The 22652-nt window shown below is 39.6% G+C and overlaps 1 protein-coding gene across 1 annotated transcript in view; it reads right to left on the bottom strand.

The window, feature by feature from the left end:
* The window catches only part of LOC136881196 (eukaryotic translation initiation factor 3 subunit L), a 164566-nt gene that overhangs the window by 122806 nt on the left and 19108 nt on the right, over positions 1-22652 (bottom strand). Inside the window, exons 3-4 of the mRNA XM_068229311.1 lie at positions 2379-2463; positions 1368-1494 (exon numbers count right to left, since the gene is read on the bottom strand). Coding sequence (XP_068085412.1) covers positions 1368-1494; positions 2379-2463 — 212 coding nt within the window. The remainder of the gene's footprint in view (positions 1-1367; positions 1495-2378; positions 2464-22652) is intronic.

Genomic DNA, 22652 nt, shown 5'->3' with positions numbered 1-22652 from the left:
TGTGGTGGCTTCTGCTGAGGCCATACAATGGCTAGAGAATTTAGATCTAAATCTTTGAACCCTTTTGCTTGCATGATTGTTTTCAATGTTATGTGTATATCTTATAATTATGTATATAATGGTTTGTGCTTACTGTTCATTTATATTTAATCTTTGTATTGTTTTGTGTACATTACCATACGCTAATAATAATAATAATAATAATAATAATAATAATAATAATAATAATAATAATAACCGAAGATATTTTGCCCAGTTATTGAAGTTTGAAAGAGGGCATATTATTGGAATGCAAAAGTTAGGATGGTCATATCGATTAATCAGGCTGTTCTGACCAGTGGATTAAATTATGGTGTGTACACAAGGGAATTGGGCTCAGAACACACACAACTGACCATAAGAACGGAAGATCTAATCCACCCAGGATTAGCAGATCAATTTCGGTGTCCGCCTTCCAGTCACAAACATGAATCACCATTGTTACAGGCTCCTGTCTCTGCCCGAACTATTTCCAGGCGCTTGGCTGAAGGAAATTTAGTCAGAAGGCGCTCATTACATGTCCTGTTATTAACACCCAAATGCCGTCTTCTCCGTTTAGAGTGGTGTCATGAACAACAAACCTGGACCGCTATGGTATATTTGACAGTAAATAAATAAATAATTGATGTATTATTAGCGATTATAAAACTTTGTCCAGTTACTCGCCTATACGGTCAAGTGTACTGGTCTTTGGTTCAGAGGACGCCTGGTTTGATTCCCAGTCAAGTTAGAGATTGTAACTGTGTTCGATTAATTAATCTGGCTTGGGGACTGGGTATTTGTGTTCATCTTGATACACTTCTCTTCATTTACACGCCACACTATCAACCACCACAGCAAAATGCAATAGTAAATACATCCCTCCACATATGGTTGGCATCAAAAAGGGCAAAGGGCCACGTAACTGATGCTTATCACCTGCCAATCCTCCAATAAATAGGCAAGAAGGAAAAACTATGAAACTTCAAGAATATAGACATAAATTCAAAATAATGTCTTGTCTAAGATTAACTGCTCAGAAGAAAAATCTAACAATAACAAAATATGAGCTGTAAATGAAAAGGAAACAGATTGAGAGAAAGAGAAAAGAAAAACACACAGAGTTCAAACATTTTGGTAGCAACCTCCAGCAGGAGGACAAGACAGTTCGTCATCATTCTCCATCTGTTTCTTTGGATACTTACCAAAGACCTAAGATTAAGTTGTACTGAATTGAAAGATAAGAAAAATGATATGCTATAAATAGTATTTGAATTTAGATGATAGTCAAGCATTATTACATAGTAGTGTAGAAAATATATTAAAGTAATACTCTTCAATTTCCTTACTTAAAATGTAGTTGAAGAATTTACAGTAGTTGTCAAATGAACCAAATCTCTGCTGCAGGGTGGGTCCACCAGAAATGTGACCATAAATGTGGCGATAATACAATTCCTTGTAAAGAATGAGAAATACCTGCAATTGAAAGAAATATTTTTTCAGTCAGCAAACAGTATATGACAACAGTTCCAAATACATTTTTATAAACATTACAAGAATTGTCTGGTATTACATTAAAACCCTGTGTTTCTGAAGAACTGGGAAGAAAGACTGTTTCAAACTTGTAAAACCTTCATTCCCATATAAACAAGCAAGCAAGCAAGCCACCTTGCCAACCTGTAGTGTTGCACAACTACTAATATGAAGAACACAGCTACAGGATCCCCAGTTTTACATAGAATCTAAACCACGTTGACATAAATTTGCATTTCAAAAAATTCAGGAACACCAACCAGGTTTCAAAGTGAACCAATCAAGGCCCGCATTTCTTTTACCTTTTGGTGTCCAGTTGTAATATGTTCACTAGCTTAGCAGAAAGAGCATACTATTTTCTTTGAATTTCAGTCTCTCCTCACCAGAACTCATCCACACAATATGCTATTTTGGAATCATATTTTAAAATGTATATTTCATCAAGCATTAGAATGTTAGAATAGGCTTATTACTTGTGAGAGATTTTAGGCAATAACTGCAGCATTACCACCAACTAAATACTTGAACTAATAAGATACGGATATCAGATGCAACTATCCTGTCCACCTCTAAAATGTAGCCCAAAAAGGCAAACAGTCACTAACAACAATATAAAAGATCCACATTTGGAAGTCTGAGAAAATCAATGGGCTGAAAAACATTAAGTTTCATCTTGGACAACATAACTGTACTAATAAAAAAAAAACTCAGTAAACCAAATCACAGATTGCATTCCCAACTACAGTAAATGACATCTGAGCTAAATCCACTACACAAATGGACCTATTCCAGGGTAATGAAATACACTGCCATAGCAATATACTCACATAATCATAGTCAACTATGTGAGCTATGTCATCATCTTCAGGCCAGGGCCTCTTTTCAAAGAACTGTTCAGTTAATTTGGGGAATCTGCAAGGATACAGTATATCAGTGATTCTATAATATAACTGTATACAATGGAACAATAAGTAGGTTAATAATAGGCTAAAGTAACTTCCAATAATTATATTGAATGGAAACCAGGCTTTTCAGTATCAAGCAGCAAATAGTGACCATGTGAAAACATTCCACCTAGTCAAGCACAGTTGAAAATACAAAAATTATTATGTAAAGGCTGAAAAATATTTGTATTATTGTTATTGCAATAAATCCAATCAAGTCCACTTCCAAGCTATACCTATATTTCTGAACTGTTAACTGCACAGAAACCAAGTAAGTTCATTTAGGTATTTCCATACAGGTTCTGTATTTTGTGTAAAGTTGTCTCAGTTATGTACTGTACTCTCTAAAGTAAATAAGAAACATCTTTAACACTAATGGAATACCAAAATGACAGCCTGAATTAAAGAAACATGCCATTCTGCTGTTATTAACGCTTTACATTTCAGTTTTTATACATTTTCATCGACACAATGTGTTTGAGCAACTGAAAAGTTTTCACATTAACACACTGAGTGCAACAGGCCACCTATGGCGCCACACTGGTCTTCAAATCTGAGACGGCATGACACCATATGGTGGCACAAAGTTCTTGAAGTCTGACTTGGCATGATACTATATGGCAGCACAGCAGTTTCGATGTGCTGTTGAAGGTCAGCTGTGCCATCTATGCGCATTACATTCCAGCTAAGTATTTCTACTGTATGTCACCATATGGGGCTACAGTATTTTTCCAAAATTACTGGTCCATGGTCATTATCAAAAGTGTAAGCACACCAAACATTGCTTGTTCCTTATTTATGTGCAAATTATAATTCTATTTGTGTGCAAAACTACAAAGAAATGGAATATATAAAGTAATATATTAGGTGAAAATAGTAAGCAACTTGCCGAGAAGAAAATTAGTGATGTGGATATTCACAAATTACTAATGGATTCTGATGGAGCAGAAGATGTGTTGATGAGAGTGACTATTCACTATCAATCACTACTGATCTGCATTTAGGACAGTCGCCCAGCTGGCAGATTCCCTATCTGTTGTTTTCCTAGCCTTTTCCTAAATGATTGCAAAGAAATTGGAAATTTATTGAACATCTCCCTTGGTAAATTATTCCAATCCCTAACTCCTCTTCCTAAAAATGAATATTTATCCCAATTTGTCCTCTCCAATTCCAGCTTTATCTTCATATTTTGATCTTTCCTACTTTTAAAGACACTAATACCAATATGAATGGTCCGTTATTGAACATTATAAATTTTCCAGCTAACTCATTCCTGGTTGCCAGCGTTTCGCCCTCGTGTGCTAGGCTGGGCTCATCAGTTGGTACCTAGCACAACTACCAAGCCTCCCCGGTATGCACTAGCCAGAGTCTTGGTAGGTGTGCTAGGTACCAACTGATGAGCCCAGCCTAGCACACGAGGGCGAAACGCTGGCAACCAGGAATGAGTTAGCTGGAAAATTTATAATGTCCAATAACGGACCATTTATATTGGTATTATAAATTTACTCATTCGGAACAAATATTTCAGATTCCCTATGGGAATCAACATCTAATCATCTGATGGCCAAGCAGGCATCAATTTTTGACAATGAGACAGTGTCTCATAGTGCATTGGCACTGCCGGTGGCTACAATTAGCCTACGCAGTGGCCTCCCCGGTATGCACTAGCCAGCGTCTTGGTAGGTGTGCTAGGTACCAACTGATGAGCCCAGCCTAGCACACGAGGGTGAAACGCTGGCAACCAGGAATGAGTTAGCTGGAAAATTTATAATGTCCAATAACGGACCATTTATATTGGTATTATAAATTTACTCATTCGGAACAAATATTTCAGATTCCCTATGGGAATCAACATCTAATCATCTGATGGCCAAGCAGGCATCAATTTTTGACAATGAGACAGTGTCTCATAGTGCATTGGCACTGCCGGTGGCTACAATTAGCCTACGCAGTGGCCTCCCCGGTATGCACTAGCCAGCGTCTTGGTAGGTGTGCTAGGTACCAACTGATGAGCCCAGCCTAGCACACGAGGGCGAAACGCTGGCAACCAGGAATGAGTTAGCTGGAAAATTTATAATGTCCAATAACGGACCATTTATATTGGTATTATAAATTTACTCATTCGGAACAAATATTTCAGATTCCCTATGGGAATCAACATCTAATCATCTGATGGCCAAGCAGGCATCAATTTTTGAGAATGAGACAGTGTCTCATAGTGCATTGGCACTGCCGGTGGCTACAATTAGCCTACGCAGTGGCCTCCCCGGTATGCACTAGCCAGCGTCTTGGTAGGTGTGCTAGGTACCAACTGATGAGCCCAGCCTAGGACACGAGGGTGAAACGCTGGCAACCAGGAATGAGTTAGCTGGAAAATGTATAATGTCCAATAACGGACCATTTATATTGGTATTATAAATTTACTCATTCGGAACAAATATTTCAGATTCCCTATGGGAATCAACATCTAATCATCTGATGGCCAAGCAGGCATCAATTTTGACAATGAGACAGTGTCTCATAGTGCATTGGCACTGCCGGTGGCTACAATTAGCCTACGCAGTGGCCTCCCCGGTATGCACTAGCCAGCGTCTTGGTAGGTGTGCTAGGTACCAACTGATGAGCCCAGCCTAGCACACGAGGGTGAAACGCTGGCAACCAGGAATGAGTTAGCTGGAAAATTTATAATGTCCAATAACGGACCATTTATATTGGTATTATAAATTTACTCATTTGGAACAAATATTTCAGATTCCCTATGGGAATCAACATCTAATCATTTAAAGACACTACTCAAACCTATTCGTCCACTGATGTCATTCCACGCCATCTCTCCACCGACAGCTCGGAACATACCACTAATTCTTAAAATACAAATGTTTATTTCAACAAACCACCTATTCAATACATGTAATTATAGTTAGGACTTAATCCTTGTTACAATTGTCTAATTGGGACATGTTTCGCCTGTTTGTCAGGCATCATCAGCCATCAATTGCACCTCAAAATCAAATCGGGATATAGACTAAAATGTAATGAATGTAGCAGCTCTTACGTAGGTCAAACAGGATGCAACTTTATGATTAGATATTCAGAACATGTCAACGCGAAGAGGCACAATAAGTTCTCTGCCATGGGTATACATATGCACAACACTAATCACAAATTTACCGACATTGAACAAGATATGCAAGTTCTTCAAACAGCAAACAAGGGACCCATAATGAATATTATTGAAAGTTGTTACATCAACTGTGATCAATACTTCAACCCCAATTATAATTAAACAAAATTTACGAGAAACCCAATATCCTTTTCGATCTTTTAATCGATTGGCTTAAAAATACCAAACTATCGAAAAACAGTTCAATTTTCCAAGTAATTCGGAATACACACTCCCGTCAATTACCCCCCTCTACCCCATCCTTCCGCCCCGCCTTAGTTCCATTCCCCCACAGGTGCTCCGCCTCCCTCCATCCCCTCGCCTCCTTTACTGCTGCCCACACACTTCGTCCGGCTCCGTCTGTGTAACAACACGTTTAACATGCTGCTCAAGATGAGTCAATCATCATTCAATGATTGTAATGATTCCAGTAACTTCCATACATTGCTTCCAACGTCTAACTTGGCTATTTTCTCCTTCAGGTTTAAATTGAAGTGGGAATTCATCTTTATTTATATCACGATCTTACGTGATCAAAGTAAACTTCCCCGGAACCACCTAATATCAAGGGAATAGATGTCACTCACATAGACAGCATACAACAGCATAAATTCACTTATCCCGGATGTACACAGACTGAACTATGTAACGAACAGCCAGAATTTTAAGAATTTTATATCACAGCAATCAACTGTAATATAATTTTAACTTATCTCATGTATCACTGCCAATGGCCGTAGCCGTGTTGAAACACCGGATCCCGTGAGATCTCCGAAGTTAAGCAACAATGGGCGTGGTCAGGAGTTGGATGGGTTGCCACGCGCTGTTGGTGGGGAGTAAGGGAATGGAGGAGCGGAAAGGAACTGGCCACCCTACCGCACGTATACTCCGGCTCAGGAACACCTCTGCGGAGGTTCGGACCTGCCTTCGGGCAGAATAACCCTTACCTTACCTATGTATCACTACAGTAATTGTATTTTATAATGTGTTAAAATGTGTTTTAGATGTTTTAGGAATATATATATTGTTTAATTTGTACTTAAGGCTGATGATGGCACACAGATGCCGAAACTGGTATAGGTCCCGCAACAAGAGCTTGCCAAAACTCAAACGTGCGCAGAGACCAATATCTATTGGCGAAGTTTAAGCTCGTTGCGGGGCTCCTGTGTGTCGCCCGAATGCTGATTACCGGGCTCATTGTTACTCAACCGCTCACTGAGAGGCACAGTGTACAGCTCTTTATCAAGCGTGTATTGAAAAGAAGCAAGAAGCGTGTGCTTGTATTATTAATATTTTATTTATATTTCGTAGCTGAAAGTGAATTTGTTGTAGTATGATATTCAGTGTACGTAGTGATGCTCCTGTTTCATTCTAAATTAGGGAGTGCTAAAACTTTACACAGTCAAACTAGAGAAGTTATTTATAATGTGTATAAATTCATGAAAAACGAAACCCACCCCACTGGACACTTATGTGCTATTCAAAAGAAAGTGGCCGAAGCTACGGGTGTGTCGGAAAGGTCCGTGCGGAATGTAATACGAGACGCAAAGAAGATCGAAAGGGGTGAAGTGGATTCATTTTCAACGCCTGGAAAGAGAAGACCGAAGTCTGTCAAGAAGTGTGAATTAGACGATTTTGAGAAATGCGCGGTCAGGCGCACGATTCACAATTTCACAATACCGAAGGCGAGAGACCAACGCTTGAAAAGATCCGTAAGAAACTGGTTGAGGATATACAGTTTAAAGGTTGCGTAAGAACACTAAGCAAGATAGTTCGAGGTCTAGGTTTTCGATGGAGAAAGACAGAGGACATGCGTAGAATACTTATGGAGAAGCCTGACATAAGGCCCCTACGTGTGCAGTACATACAAAGCATAAAGCGGTACCGACAAGAGGGTAGGCCTATTGTTTACACTGATGAGACATATTTGTACAGTTCGCACACCAAGTCAAGTGCTTGGAGTGACGGTACTCTTCATGGACTGAAGTCACCTATCTCGAACGGGCAACGATGAATAGTGGTACATGCCGGTTCAGATGCAGGTTTCGTTCCAAATTCTTTGTTGGTTTTCAAATCCAACCAAACAACAGGGGATTATCACGATGAGATGAACTATAGAAACTACAAGAAATATCTGACAGAGGAATTAATTCCTAATTTGCCACCCAACTCTGTAGTCGTGATTGATAATGCCTCGTACCATAATGTCCAATGTGAGCGTGCACCCACATCATCATCCAGAAAAAGAGTAATGCAGGATTGGTTGACTGATAAGAGTATTCCGTTTTGTACAGAGATGATAAAACCCCAACTGTACGCTTTGATTAAATCCCATACATCACGCTATAGGTCATATCAAATCGACAGACTACTTGCTACATATAGGCATACGATTTTGCGTCTACCGCCATACCATCCAGATTTGAACTCAATCGAAATGATTTGGGCTCAAGTTAAAGATTATGTAGCACAAAAGAATGTTACTTTCAGACTCGATAATGCAAGAACATTGCTGATGGAAGGAATTGCGTTAATTGGGACAGAAGAATGGTCGAGTCGATGTAGGCACGTAATCGACACTGAGAATAAGTACATTGCGAGCGATCACATAATGGACGAAGTATCACACAGCATAATCATTAATCTGGAGGACGATAGTGACAGTGACGGAGAGAGCGTAAGTGATAGCGCGGATGACAGAGAAGGCGATATGAGCAGCTTTCAACCTCTTTCAGAAGATGCGGACTAGAACAAGCCATTGGGCAAGTTAACTGCTATTTTACGACCATATAATTCTTACTCTCTTTGTTTGTTATTGTTGTTATTGTTATTTCATTCAATGTTTCTGATTCTGCATGTACAACAATATCATTATGCTATAGGGTAATGTGTCCTGGCTCTGGTTATAACTACAATAAGGCATTACACACACGCGCTGAGATTTCACTCAGTTCAGCTGGCCAAACCGCCAGCGCAGACGGTTCATTAACAACTGCTGGGAGTAAGGCGATTTAGCGAAGTGAGGGGGGGCGTGCAGTGCTACTACCGAGCCCACCCGAACACTGCCGATGTTCTGCGCAGCTTTCTTTGGCAAGCTCTTGTTGCGGGACCTATACCATTTGACATGTGATGAATCACAATAAAACAACATTGTATTGAATAGGTAGACCTTGAAAGAATTTAATTTAATTACTGTAATCCCACTTCAATATGGAACCAATGAAATTCATAACTATGAACTTTCCGAGTACAACAACAAGCTCACCTCATCAGACTGGGATATATATATGACTCATGCAAAGTTTCCAAGTTCAATATAGCAATGTTTTCCCAGCCGTTGTACAAAACAAATTACTCATACCTACATATATGGAGACCTCCTAGCTTACAAATATAAATGACAAAATATACAAGTGAAATAATAATAATAATAATAATAATAATAATAATAATAATAATAATAATAATAATCATAATAATAATAATACCCTTCCCACCATTCCATCATACTCATGGGAGACTTCAATGCACAAGTCGGTAAGGAGTGGAAGTACCGGAAGATAGTAGGCCATTATCCAGCCCATGAGAGAACAAACAGAAATGGAGAACGTCTCATTGAACTCTGTGACAAGTACAACTTAGTTCTGAAATCAACAGCCTTCAAATGTCTACCTAGAAAGGCCAAAACCTGGAAGAGTCCAAATCCTATGCTTGGTGAATTCCACTTAGACCACGTTGCTATAGCACGGCAACATCATACGGACAAACAGAACGTCAAGGTATTACGAGGAGCCGACATAGATTCTGATCACTACCTTTCACTTGTCAAGATTAATATGCAACCCTTTAGAAAAACAACTCTCCAAAGTAGTCATAAGATACCCAGGTTCAACACTCTGCGACTGCGCGATGAGGATTGTGATTTTCAGGATACCCTCAGGAAGAATACAGAGAAAGAAGGATGGCCTGCCTTACAAAAGGCCTTGCTGGATGCCACTCAAGAAACTATCCCTGCCTCATCAACCAAAGGCAAACACCCATGGTGGAGGTCAAAGTATGATGAGGTTATAGAAGAAAAGCGTAAAGCCTGCACTAGGTGGAACCAACATAAAATTTAAGCCAATTATGAAGCCTTCCTCATGCAAAGAAAAACTACAGCTAACACCATCCGCAGTGCCAAGAGAAATTACCTCAGGAGCCTAATGCAACAGGCTGAAAATAATTTTCAGGTAAACAACTCACGAGACCTGTACAAAGGACTTAAGAAGCAAACGACCCAGTACGCAGCTCCTACCCTCATCCTCCACAGGCCAGATGGAAAACTCCAACTGAACAATAAAGACTGCACCAAAACTCTTGCAGATTATTTCCAGAAGCTACTAAATGCAGAGGAACCTAAAGAAAAGCTTATTTTCCATGAGCTTTCACACAGGAACCCTAATTCTCAACCACCTACGAGAGAAGAAATAAAGGACATCATCGCTGGTCTCAAGAACAACAAGGCTTCAGGGGAAGACTGCATAGTTGCTGAGATGTGGAAACATGCAGATGACCAGTCTTTGCAGAGCATCCATCAAATCATAAAGGACATATGGACAACAGAGTCCCTACCCAAAGAAAGGACGTCTGCCGTGATTCATCCCCTCCACAAGACGGGAAGTAAGACTGACCTCAACAATTATAGAGGTATTTCCTTGTTACAAATTACCTACAAGATCCTCTTCGTAGCCCTGCTCAACAGAGTCACCACACAGCTAGACTCACAGTTAGGTGAATACCAAGCTGGTTTCCGTAAGACTAGATCTTGTCCAGAACAGATACACAATCTTAAGACTTCTCAATTACAAAAGCCGAGGTGGACATCCCTGGGTGGTGGTCCTAGTAGATTTTTAGAAAGCTTATGACTATGTGGACAGAGACACCCTTTTCTCCATACTATGGGAACTTGGTCTGGATGGGAAGACTCTACGATTGGTTCAAGCCACTCCGAAGAACACGACGTCCAAGGTAAGGTTCAGAGGTGAACTATCCGAAAGCTTTCAAATCAGAACATGAGTTAGACAGGGTGATGGTCTCTCCTGCATTCTCTTCAACTTTGTCCTGGAAAAGATCATTAGCGAATGGAGAATGATGCTACCACCAGGAGCAGGATTGAAGCTTGGGTACAAGAGAGACAACCTCATTGTCCCGTGCTTAGCCTTTGCCGATGACCTCATTCTACTGGCAAACAATATAGAGGAGGCTACCTACAACTTACAGAGTCTTTATAGTGTAGCGGTTAAGACTGGTCTGAAGATCAGCATCCATAAGACTGAATATATGACCAATATCCAGGAGGCCCCTTCTACAATTCCTCTCACAGACGCTGCCATACGAACAGTACCTGCAGTTAAGTACTGGGGAGAATGGATCTCTGCGAATCAGAGCGAGAACCTAGCCCTAGATACCAGATGTACCAAGTTTGAAAGGGCTTATCACTCGTGTCATAGTATCTAATCATCTAAGTGCCCCTCCAAGAACCTCAAAACTCAGACGCTACAACTCGGTCGTCAAACCATCTGTTCTGTATGCTTCCGATTGCCTTGTAATGGCTAGGAAGGGCCCACTCAGGAAGCTGGAGTTAAAAGAGAGGAAGATCCTGAGGAGGATATTAGGACCAATCAGAGAGAAAGGAGGCACTTACAGAATCAGCCATAATGATGAACTGTATGAACACCAGGAGGACATCGTCACATCTATAAGGCAAAGGCAACTGACCTTTTATGGACACTTGGCCCGCCTGGATTCCAAAAGACTCACCAACAGGATATTCACAGTAACAGGAAGAGGCAAGGCTTCTAAGAACAAATGGATCACGTCAGTTAAGTCGGATATGGAACAACTAGATATTCCACTGGGACAAACTCATGACCGACTACTGTTCCATCAAGCCATCCGGCACGGATTTTTCCCAACAAGTAAGAAGACTACAGGAACTAAGTGAACAGAAGAGAGAGCTGGCTCATAGTCGGCAAATGAAGGAGTATTGGAAGAAGAAGAAAGCAACAACCTTACCGAAGAGTAGATATGAGCCCCATGGTCCTCAGTAGGCCTAAACGACAAACAAGAAGAAGAATAAAAATCGAATACTGACAATAATATCTCTCACTTCTACATATAGTGCGAGGATGTGATATATGTACTATCACAGCGCATCAGTTTAGACGTTATGTGGACAAACAGAATAATATTTACGCGTAAACTCAGCCATTTTGAGAGTGTATTAAGATTTCATTTCTATACGGTACAACACGTGACAGAGTTTATGCCATATTTTAACAAAATGATTTTATTTTCAAACAACTAAAATAATTTTAAGACATTCAGCAGTTCAATAGATTGTAAATGTAGTTATACAGAAACCAACTAATAGGCATTGTATTTTGAGTAAGATTTAATTTCAAATTCAACAAATTGGAATAATGGAACAATGCTAGTTGTTTTACGTCGCACCGACACAGATAGGTCTTACGGCGACGATGGCACAGGAAAGGGCTAGGAGTGGGAAGGAAGCGGCCGTGGCCTTAATTAAGGTACAGCCCCAGCATTTGCCTGGTGTGAAAATGGGAAACCACGGAAAACCATTTTCAGGGCTGCCGACAGTGGGATTCGAACCTACTATCTCCCGAATACTGGATACTGGCCGCACTTAAGCGACTGCAGCTATCGAGCTCGGTCAACAAATTGTTCATATCATTCTTAATTAGATGACGTAATATACAAACGATTTATATTTAATATGGTTTCTTAAAGTTTATGGCTGAAGACGTTCAGAAAATGAACGAAACAGGTCCTATGTTTTAACAGTCAAGCAATAAAATAAGGATGAGATCCTAATTTTGTATTTGCTATTTAATGCCTTTGCTGGCGAGATGTAGTGTTTACAGTGCACTATGTCCTCTGGTATGAGCTATATCAAATTTGTTACTTTCATTAATCTGTCTCAGTCACATCCTTGGCTTTGACAATATGAAAGTGACTGAGGTATGAGTGATGCTAGTAATACCATTGCTTATGCAGCCAGTCCCTGTTATGAATGGTGTGAAAATATAGCTCATAGGGTCGGTTGGTGCACGCATTTGAGTGGGCTTGGCAGGCTGATATGAAATAGCAACGGCTGGCTTGGTGAGGAAAGCAATGGGAAACTACCTTACTCCTCATTTCCCTAGTACGCCTCTTCAGTGACGCCTAGGCTATTTATGACAGCTGTTGGCGGAGCTGCAGAGGATCAAACCAGCCTAGGGGCTGCATACCCAACATACATACAACAACATACATATTTAATTATTGAATAGGTGGAAATCTTTATTATTCTCCTTTTAATACCCCGGCTTGACGAAAAAAATAATACTTCTGGGCTACAAATTACAATAATTCATGCTCTGATGATGATGATGATGCTTGTTGTTTAAAGGGGCATAACATGGAGGTCATCAGCCCCTAATGGTATGAAATGAAATGACAACAAAAAATTCAAAACCATCCACAGACCAAAATAAATAAGAAATGCAATGAAGAAGGAATGGATGGACATGAACAAAAAAACAACAACAAAAACTAGCAAACAAAAAAAAAAAAAAAACAGTGGATCCAACCCAAAAAAAATCAGAAATAATTTATTACTGACCAAGGGACCACTCATAAAGCACAATCCTGAATCGAGGATGCTTGATTTCTAACGGGGTCCAAAATCCAGGTCTAAGGCCCCTCAGAATGGTACATGTCGCGAGTAAAGTAGAACCATGGTATTTATCATGTTGGGGTACTAATCAAAAGTAGCAAAGACTCACAGTGTTCCACACAAGATGGTACTACTCACAAGTATTGTACTTCGTATAGGTAACGCAAACCTATGGTGTTTCTCACACAATGGCGCCACTCATAGCCAACACAAACCGAAAGGTTCATCACCTAGGTGTACTAACCACAGGGACTCTCACTATCCCGTGGTGTCCCTCACATAGTGGGTACTAATCACAGGCAACGCAGACCCACAGTGTCGCTCATATAGTGGTACAACTCACAGGCAACGCCCAGACCCGTGGTGTTGCTCACATGGGTACGACGCACGGGTACTGGAAACCCACAGGAGAACCCCCTTTTGCTGCTACTAATCACAAACCTATTTCGTACTAACATAGTGGTACTACTCGCAAGTACAGGCAACCCATGGTGTTCCCCGCGTGATGGTAAGAATCAAAAGTAGTTTCACGGTTCTAATTCAATCATCCCTTGGTCGCCCCTTACGACAGGCAGGGGATACCGTGGGTGTATTCTGCATGTGCGTCCCCCACCCGCAGGGGGTTGTGTGTTTGGTCCGTGAGAGGTATTTTATTTCCCTCAAGTCCACCGGCAAGCCAGTTAGGACCCCCTATCTGCCAGCGTAGTAGGGTCATGGAATTCATGCTTTAAACATAATACTTCAATGAAATAATATCTACTTACATTATAGGCCAAAGATTTGTAGATGAACATAACAATCAAGAAGAAATCCATGTTAAACAGCAGCAGGCATGGTGAATAGTATTTTGGAGCATACATGACATGACTTCCTTGATATATTAAGCAGATATGCGATAATTGAAAAAGGCTTCACTATAAAACTTGTTTAATGTAACACAGGCAAGAAATATTATAATACACACTGCAAATCACACACTAGTTCAACTTTAAAATCACAGTTGTGACCTTTTTAGCTTCCTGTAAAAAGTCTTGAAAAAAATGTATTGTCATAACAGGAACCAGAACTCCTGGTCTTCAAAATAGAAACAGACTCCAGAGATTCATTGGACATGCATGATCTGGTGTTCTATTTTTCTTCACAAGGCTGAAAACACGTTCACATTCTGCACTGCTATGGGGTATGGTGAAAATAGAGAGCATTACTCTAGAAATTCAGTTATACTTAAGAAGTCCATCGGCTCCACAAATTCTTGATATTTGTGCCCGAATGGAATCACTTGCAGCATCTTGATTTACAGCTGAAGTGTCATCTACCTGAAGAGCTGTGGACTGCCTCTGAAGCTCCTTCATCCCCTTATCTGTAGTTTCATTCTCTTCCTTGCATAACATGACAGGAAACTTTTCCAAAAAAACGAATGGAAGAAAACTGTGCATCTTCAATGTTGTCTAACCTAGCAAATTGAGCATGCTTTAACATAATCATCCTTGAGTGGAAACTTTATGATGTAGTCACAGGCAGTACAAACTGATGAAAACAAAAGGGATTTATCGGTATCCTGGAGATCACTCACTATGTTCGAAGTCTCAATGCCAATAACTAACTTATCACTTAAATCCTTTCTTCCACCATGTGCAATGTTAAAATCACACCCACATACTGTGCAAAAGACAATTTTTTCTCCCTTTCCTGATTTTAGTATGCACAGAAAATCAACAGAATATGATTCTTTAAATGTCTGGAAATACTGTTTTTCATTGGATTTATTCATGATAATCTACCTCCCCTGTGAACCATGTGACCTTGCTGTGGTCGGGAGGCTTGCATGTCCCAATGAATTATATAGCCGAGCCGCAAGTGACACCATATCCGATGGGTATCTGTTGAGAGACCAGACTAAGGAATGGTTCATCGAAAGGGGCGCAGCAGCCTTTCGGAAGCTGCAAGGGTGGCAGTCTGGATGACTGACTGATATGGCCTTGTAATAATACTCAACATGGCTTTGCTGTGTTCATACTGCTACACGGCTGAAAGCAACGGGAAACTACAGTCGAAACTAACTCCCGAGGACATGCAGCTCTCTCTGTATGAATGATGTACTGATGTTGGCTTCCTCCCGGGTAAAATATTCCGGAGATAAACTAGACCCCCATTCGGATCTCCGGGTGGGGACTACACGAGAGGAGGCAATCATCAGGAAGATGGATACTGACATTCTGCGAGTCGGAGCGTGGAATGTTAGAAGTTTGAATCGTTGTGGTAGATTAGAGAATTTGAAAAGGGAGATGGATAGACCAAAGTTAGATGTAGTTGGTATAAGTGAAGTACGTTGGCAGGAAGAACAGGATTTTTGGTCAGGCGACTACCGAATTATCAACACAAAATCAAACAGAGGAAATGCAGAAGTTGGTTTAATAATGAATAAGAAAATAGGGCAGTGGGTAAGCTACTACGACCAGCATAGTGAAAGAATTATTGTCGTCAAGATAGACACCAAACCAATGCCCACCACAATAGTGCAGGTCTATATACCTACTAGCTCAGCAGACGATGAGGAAATCGAAAGAACATATGAAGAGATAGAAGATTTAATACAATATGTAAAAGGTGACGAGAATCTAATTGTGATGGGAGACTGGAATGCAGTGGTAGGCCAAGGAAGAGAAGGTAATACAGTAGGAGAATTCGTATTGGGACAAAGGAACAAAAGAGGAAGTGGCTGGTTGAATTCTGCACTGATCATAATTTAGTCCTTGCCAATACTTGGTTCAAACACCACAAACGACGGCTTTATACATGGACGAGACCTGGAGACACAGGAAGGTATCAAATAGACTTCATTATGATTAGGCAGAGATTCAGAAACCAGGTGTTGGATTGCAAAACTTTCCCAGGAGCAGACGTGGACTCTGACCACAATTTGTTGGTCATGAAATGCCATCTGAAGTTGAAGAAATTGAAGAAAGGAAAGAATGCAAAAAGATGGGATCTAGACAAGTTGAAAGAGAAGAGTGTGAGGGATTGTTTCAAGGAACATGTTGCAAAAGGACTAAATGAAAAGGCTGAAGGAAACACAATAAGGAAGAGTGGATAGTCATGAAAAATGAAGTTAGCAGGGCTGTTGAAGAAATGTTAGGAAGAAGAGATCAACTAAGAATCAGTGGATAACTCAGGTGATACTAGACCTGATTGATGAACGACGAAAATAGAAAAATGCTAGAAGTGAAGAGGGCAGAAAAGAGTACAGGTGATTAAAGAATGAAGTAGATAGAAAGTGCAAGGTAGCTAACGAAGAATGGCTGAAGGAGAAGTGCAAGGATGTCGAAGGTTGTATGGTCCTAGGAAAGGTAGATGCTGCATACAGGAAAATCAAGGAAACCTTTGGAGAAAGGAAATCTACGTGTATGAATATTAAGAGCTCAGATGGAAAGCAACCTCTAGGGAAAGAAGACAAAGCAGATAGATGGCAGGAACATATCCAGCAGTTGTATCAAGGTGAAGATGTAGATAATTTGGTTCTGAAACAAGAAGAGGCTGATGAAATGGGAGACCCAATTTTGAGGTCAGAGTTTGACAGGGCTGTAGGTGACCTAAATAGGAACAAGGCACCTGGAATTGATGACATTCCCTCTGAATTACTGACTGCCTTGGGAGAAACCAGCATGGCAAGGTTATTCCATTTTAGTGTGTAAGATGTACAAGACAGGAGAAGTTCCATCCGATTTTCGGCAGAATGTTGTTATTGTTGTTTATAAGTTTCATTTCCGTATTGATAGATATTTTTTACAAAAACAATATAAATATAAATCACCACCTTATCAATACAAAATTTATTCACATTCAGCTAGTAAATATGGTCAAGACCGGTTTCGACCCCTAGGGGGTCATCTTCAGTTGACATGCATAAAAGATATATTTTACAAAAACATCACATATAATGATTAAAACTTAAATTAAGTCCAACTGATCATAAATGTTGGTATGTATGTCTTGGTACATTTGAGTTATTGTATTTGTCAATCCTAAGTTTCCCAGCATACAGTGTCAAGGTAAGTAGTTAACTAATATACATCATCCATGAAATTACATGCTATTTTTCATGTTATCACTATCTAATTTGGGTTGTACAATGTGGAATGAGATATACATACATTTGTGTAAATTAATAGTAGTAAGTTCAGTAATATACATTAAAAATTGGTTCTTAAATTACATTAATTGATTATTGATCAGTCATATGAAAATGTAGAATTATTGGTTTGGACACTTGTGATTAAAATATTAGTATGCAATACCTTGTTGGCATATATCTTAAATACTAAAGTATCAGTTTATAAAGCCTATTATTGTTATTTTATGTCTTGGAATAGGGTTGAACTTTTAGAAAACTATTTGTTTTGTTGAGCATAGGCATTGGATAATCTTGTTAAATTGGACACATAACTAAAACAGTGGTATATATACCTTGTTAAAAATACATTGCATACATTATTAACCCGGCATTACTCGCTAGGTCTCTACGAGCGCCGTTACTCGCTAGTGAGCGCAGCGCTCACCTTCATTTTAAAAGGCCAAAATTTGCCCATATAAAGATGGAGGTATTTTTAATACATCAAATTGAGCCCAACCTCACTTCTCAAAACCATTTCTCCTCTGTCTAATAATAATAATAATAATAATAATAATAATAATAATAATAATAAGGATCGAACCTGCCAAGTTGGGGTCGGAGCGCCAGTTCCTGAACCGTCTGAGCACAGCACTAGGAACACGAATAATTAAATCTGAACTAACAGTTATTTATTTAGAAACCCTAATAATTAAATTAAACAAATTTGACGTAGGGGGATTATGCTAGTACAAAATAAATTATTCAAACATATAAATCAACATAACAGGAAACAAATATTTTACACACTTAGTCATCATTTCACATTTTACATTCGAACTACACTCACTCATCACTTTCGTTGATCTGAGCACCATTTTTGGAACACTGTTTGCACATTATTACAGTATGTTCTTTGCAAATAGCCGCAGCACACTGCACACATCGAGCGGTCGTTTTTCTGTTCTTCTTGCGTGGACAATACATGCACTTTTGACGTTCTACCCCATGAGGACCCTGCTGTTGCTGCTGTTCCACTTCAGGCAAACCAGCTTCTCTTCTTATCTGCATTTTCAAAATTGTATCCAGATTTACAACTGATGATCGTGTAACCAAGTGTGATTTTACCAGCTCTCTGTTCAAACATTTCAGATACTCGCGCCGCGACTCGGTATGACCTGTGTTGCTGCGATAAATGATTTGGCTATTTATAGCAGCAATATTCAACAGTGAAAAGAAAATAGTGAGGGGCCACCTACAACTTACTCGAGCTACTGAATATAGACTCTTCATTTCATCGACAACATCAACTGCGCCTTTAGTAAGGTTGTAAAAAGTTATCACCTCTGATTTCTCCATATCTTCAGTATCTGGATCAATTTTGTCACTATCGTGCATTGTAGAAAGCATGAGAATATTTTTGTTTCTTTTTGAAACATACGACACCAAGAGACACTTTTTTCCATACCCAAACATGCTGCTATAAACTGGTCTCCCTCTGACATCAAGAAACAAAGGGGGAATCTCACGTTTATTCTTCCTGAGTGTGCCGACAATCGTCGTACGGTGATTTTCCAAAAGATCGATGGGTAATGGCACAGAGGTAAACCAATTGTCTGTTGTAATATTACGCCCTGTGCTGGCAATTGGCTCAATTAGTCGTTTCACCACGCTCCTTGCGCTATTATCCATTTTATATGGGCCATCAGGTTGCTGTCCTGCATAAATTTCCAGTTTCAGGGTATAGAATACTCTGGAATCCACCAAAGCAAACATCTTAATTCCATATTTATTAGGTTTTCTAGGCATAAATTGCCGGAAGCTACATCGCCCTCGAAAGCCCTCCAACATTTCATCTACAGTGCAATATTCACCAGCTTGGTACACATCTGAACAGTGGAAGACAAAATCATCAAACAACTTCCGGATGGGAGCAAGTTTGTCAGTTCTTTTTCTTTCTTCTCTATCACAGATACTGTCGAATCGCAGAGCACGAAGCAGTGTGCAAAACCGGTTCTTGGACATCACAGTGCGAAAGAATAATGGAGCAGTTGAATCATTTACCCAGAGATCGTTCAGGTTGACATGTGACGATTTCAACACGCCAGCCATATACAGTAAGCCTATCAAAGCCCTAATTTCGTCAATATTTGTATCCGGAACATCCCTAGGTCTAGCATAATTTACCCTCATTTTAGCTAAATATGCATTCGTATATGTGACAATATTCTGCAGAGTTTCCGTAGGAAAAAACAATTGCCACGATTCAATACGTGTTTTGACACATTGGGCTTTCCTTTTCACTCCAGGTAAATGTGACACCAAATTATGTCTCCGTGTTCGAATATTTGTAGGGGGTGCATGGAGGCCCCACTTGGTAATTCCATCCCTTCCGAGAACGAATGGAATGTGGCCTTCAATCAACGAAACTGCTTCATCTTCCTCAGAACATGCAGACACTTCTGTTTCAGAGTTATGATCACTTTCGTAAACATCATCTGTTTCATTACCATCACTTTCATTGTTCAAGTCCACTTCCTCCTCCGTTTCACTCAACCACGAAAGTATCTGATCAGTGGACGCCATTATAGCTTGTATAAATTCACCAACAACAGTTACAGTATAAATATTTCACACTAACACAAGCTTAAGATAAAACTCGACTTACTACAATGCGAAAAATTTGAGTAACACTGTTACTCGCTACTGAGCGCTCCGCTCACCAGACATGCACTGTCGCATCTAATAATGGGCTGAGGGTCTTTGTTTACATATATAACTGAAATAACTGGCACCTTCACTTCCTAACAGACTGTTTGAAAGGTATAGGGAGTTTCAAAAGAAAAGGTCGTGTATCACTCCAACAACAAGCAATATACTACAGAGGTGAGCGCCGCGCTCACCTAGCGAGTAACCGCGGGTTAATATGTGGTGCCATATATACATTGTTTAGGGTAAAATGGGGTTAACGAAGTTTTCACAACAGTATTTGATTAGTTATGATGTTCCGATATAATGGGTCCGTAAAAATATATAACCATATACATAATTGCGGTTAGATAAGTATTTGTATAATCTGCTTGCAATTTAGGTAATATTTGGTTGTAATGTCTGGCAATATTTTGGGCAGCTACTGTTGTTAGAGCTATTAAGAGTCTTGAATATTATTGATGGAGCATGTTCTTCTTTTCGTGTGCCGTAATATGCTGAGTTGGTGACATTTGTAAGAACACGTTGAATGTTATGTGTCCTGGTAGGGTGCACGTTGATTTTATCGTAGAAGCATATAAGTTGTGAAAACAAAGTATCTGGAAGTAGAAATAATGAGTGTGAAAATGGTGCGGTATGAAAGTGTAATAGTAAATCGTATGTCGTTTCACTTACGTTAGGTGTTGGAACCGTGCACTCTGTGTAGCTGCCTGTTGAGATCTAATGCGTGTTGCTCTGAGATTGTAGTTGGCGACGGTAGAGGGGAGGTTTGGGGGGATAGGTGGAGTGTTAGTAACGGGAGTGGGGTTGGAGGGGAGGAGGTCTTGGAGCGGTTGATTTGAACGTATGGATTTTTGTTTATTAATTCTTTTAAGGTAGTAATCTTTTAGTAAAGGAATTACTGCTTACCTTGACACTGTATGCTGGGAAACTTAGGATTGACAAATACAATAACTCAAATGTACCAAGACATACATACCAACATTTATGATCAGTTGGACTTAATTTAAGTTTTAATCATTATATGTGATGTTTTTGTAAAATATATCTTTTATGCATGTCAACTGAAGATGACCCCCTAGGGGTCGAAACCGGTCTTGACCATATTTACTAGCTGAATGTGAATAAATTTTGTATTGATAAGGTGGTGATTTATATTTATATTGTTTTTTTAAAGAATGTTGTTATACCTATTCCCAAGAAAGCCGGTGCTGACAGGTGTGAAAACTATCGCACCATTAGTTTAGTATCTCATGCCTGCAAAATTTTAACACGTATTGTTTACAGAAGAGTGGAAAAACAAGTTGAAGCTGAGTTTGGAGAAGATCTATTTCGCTTCAGAAGAAATGTAGGAACACGTGAAGCAATCCTGACTTTACGTCTGATCTTAGAGGATCGAATCAAGAAGGACAAGCCCACGTACATGGCATTCGTAGATCTAGAAAAGGCATTCGATAATGTTGATTGGACCAAGCTATTTAAGATTCTGAAGATGATAGGGATCAGATACCGAGAACGAAGAATTATCTACAATCTGTATAATCTGTACAATCTGCAGTGATAAGAATCAGATGCTTTGAAAAAGAAGCAGCAATCTAGAAAGTAGTGAGGCAAGGCTGCAGTTTGTCCCCCCCTCCTTTTCAGTGTTTACATAGAACAGGCAGTAAAGGAAATCAAAGAGAAATTTGGAAAGGGAATCACAATCGAAGGAGAGGAAATCAAAACCTTGAGATTTGCCGATGATATTGTTATTTTATCCGAGACTGCAAAAGATCTCGAGAAGCTGCTGATTGGTATGGATGAAGTCTTGGGTAAGGAGTACAAGATGAAAATAAATAAGTCCAAAGCAAAAGTAATGGAGTGCAGTTGAACAAAGGCAGGTGTTGCAGGAAATATTAAATTAAGAAATGAAATCTTAAAGGGAGTAGATGAATATTGTTACTTGGGTAGTAAAATAACTAATGATGACAGAAGTAAGGAGGACATAAAATGCAGATTAGCACAAGCAAGAAAGAGCTTTCGTAACAAAAGAAATTTGTTCACTTCAAACATTGATATAGGAATTAGAAAGATGTTTTTGAAGACTTTCGTGTGGAACGTGGCATTATATGGAAGTCAAACATAGACGATAACTAGAAAAAAAGAGAATAGAAGCTTTTGAAATGTAGTATTACAGAAAAATGCTGAAGGTGAGATGGATAGATCGAATCACAAATGAAGAGATACTCAATTGAATTGACAAGAGGAGATCGATTTGGCTAAATTTGACGAGAAGAAGAGATAGAATGATAGGACACATCTTAAGACTCCCAGCACTTGTTCAGTTGGTTTTTGAAGGAAAAGTAGGTGGTAAGAACGGTAGGGGTAGACCAAGGTATGAATATGACAAGCAGACTAGAGCAGATGTAGGATGCCGTAGTTACGTAGAAATGAAAAGTTTAGCAGAGGATAGGGTAG

The sequence above is a fragment of the Anabrus simplex genome, chromosome 1 (genome assembly GCF_040414725.1).
Source record: "Anabrus simplex isolate iqAnaSimp1 chromosome 1, ASM4041472v1, whole genome shotgun sequence".
Taxonomy (NCBI): Eukaryota; Metazoa; Arthropoda; class Insecta; order Orthoptera; family Tettigoniidae; genus Anabrus; species Anabrus simplex.
This window is presented reverse-complemented; position numbering and strand designations above follow the sequence as displayed.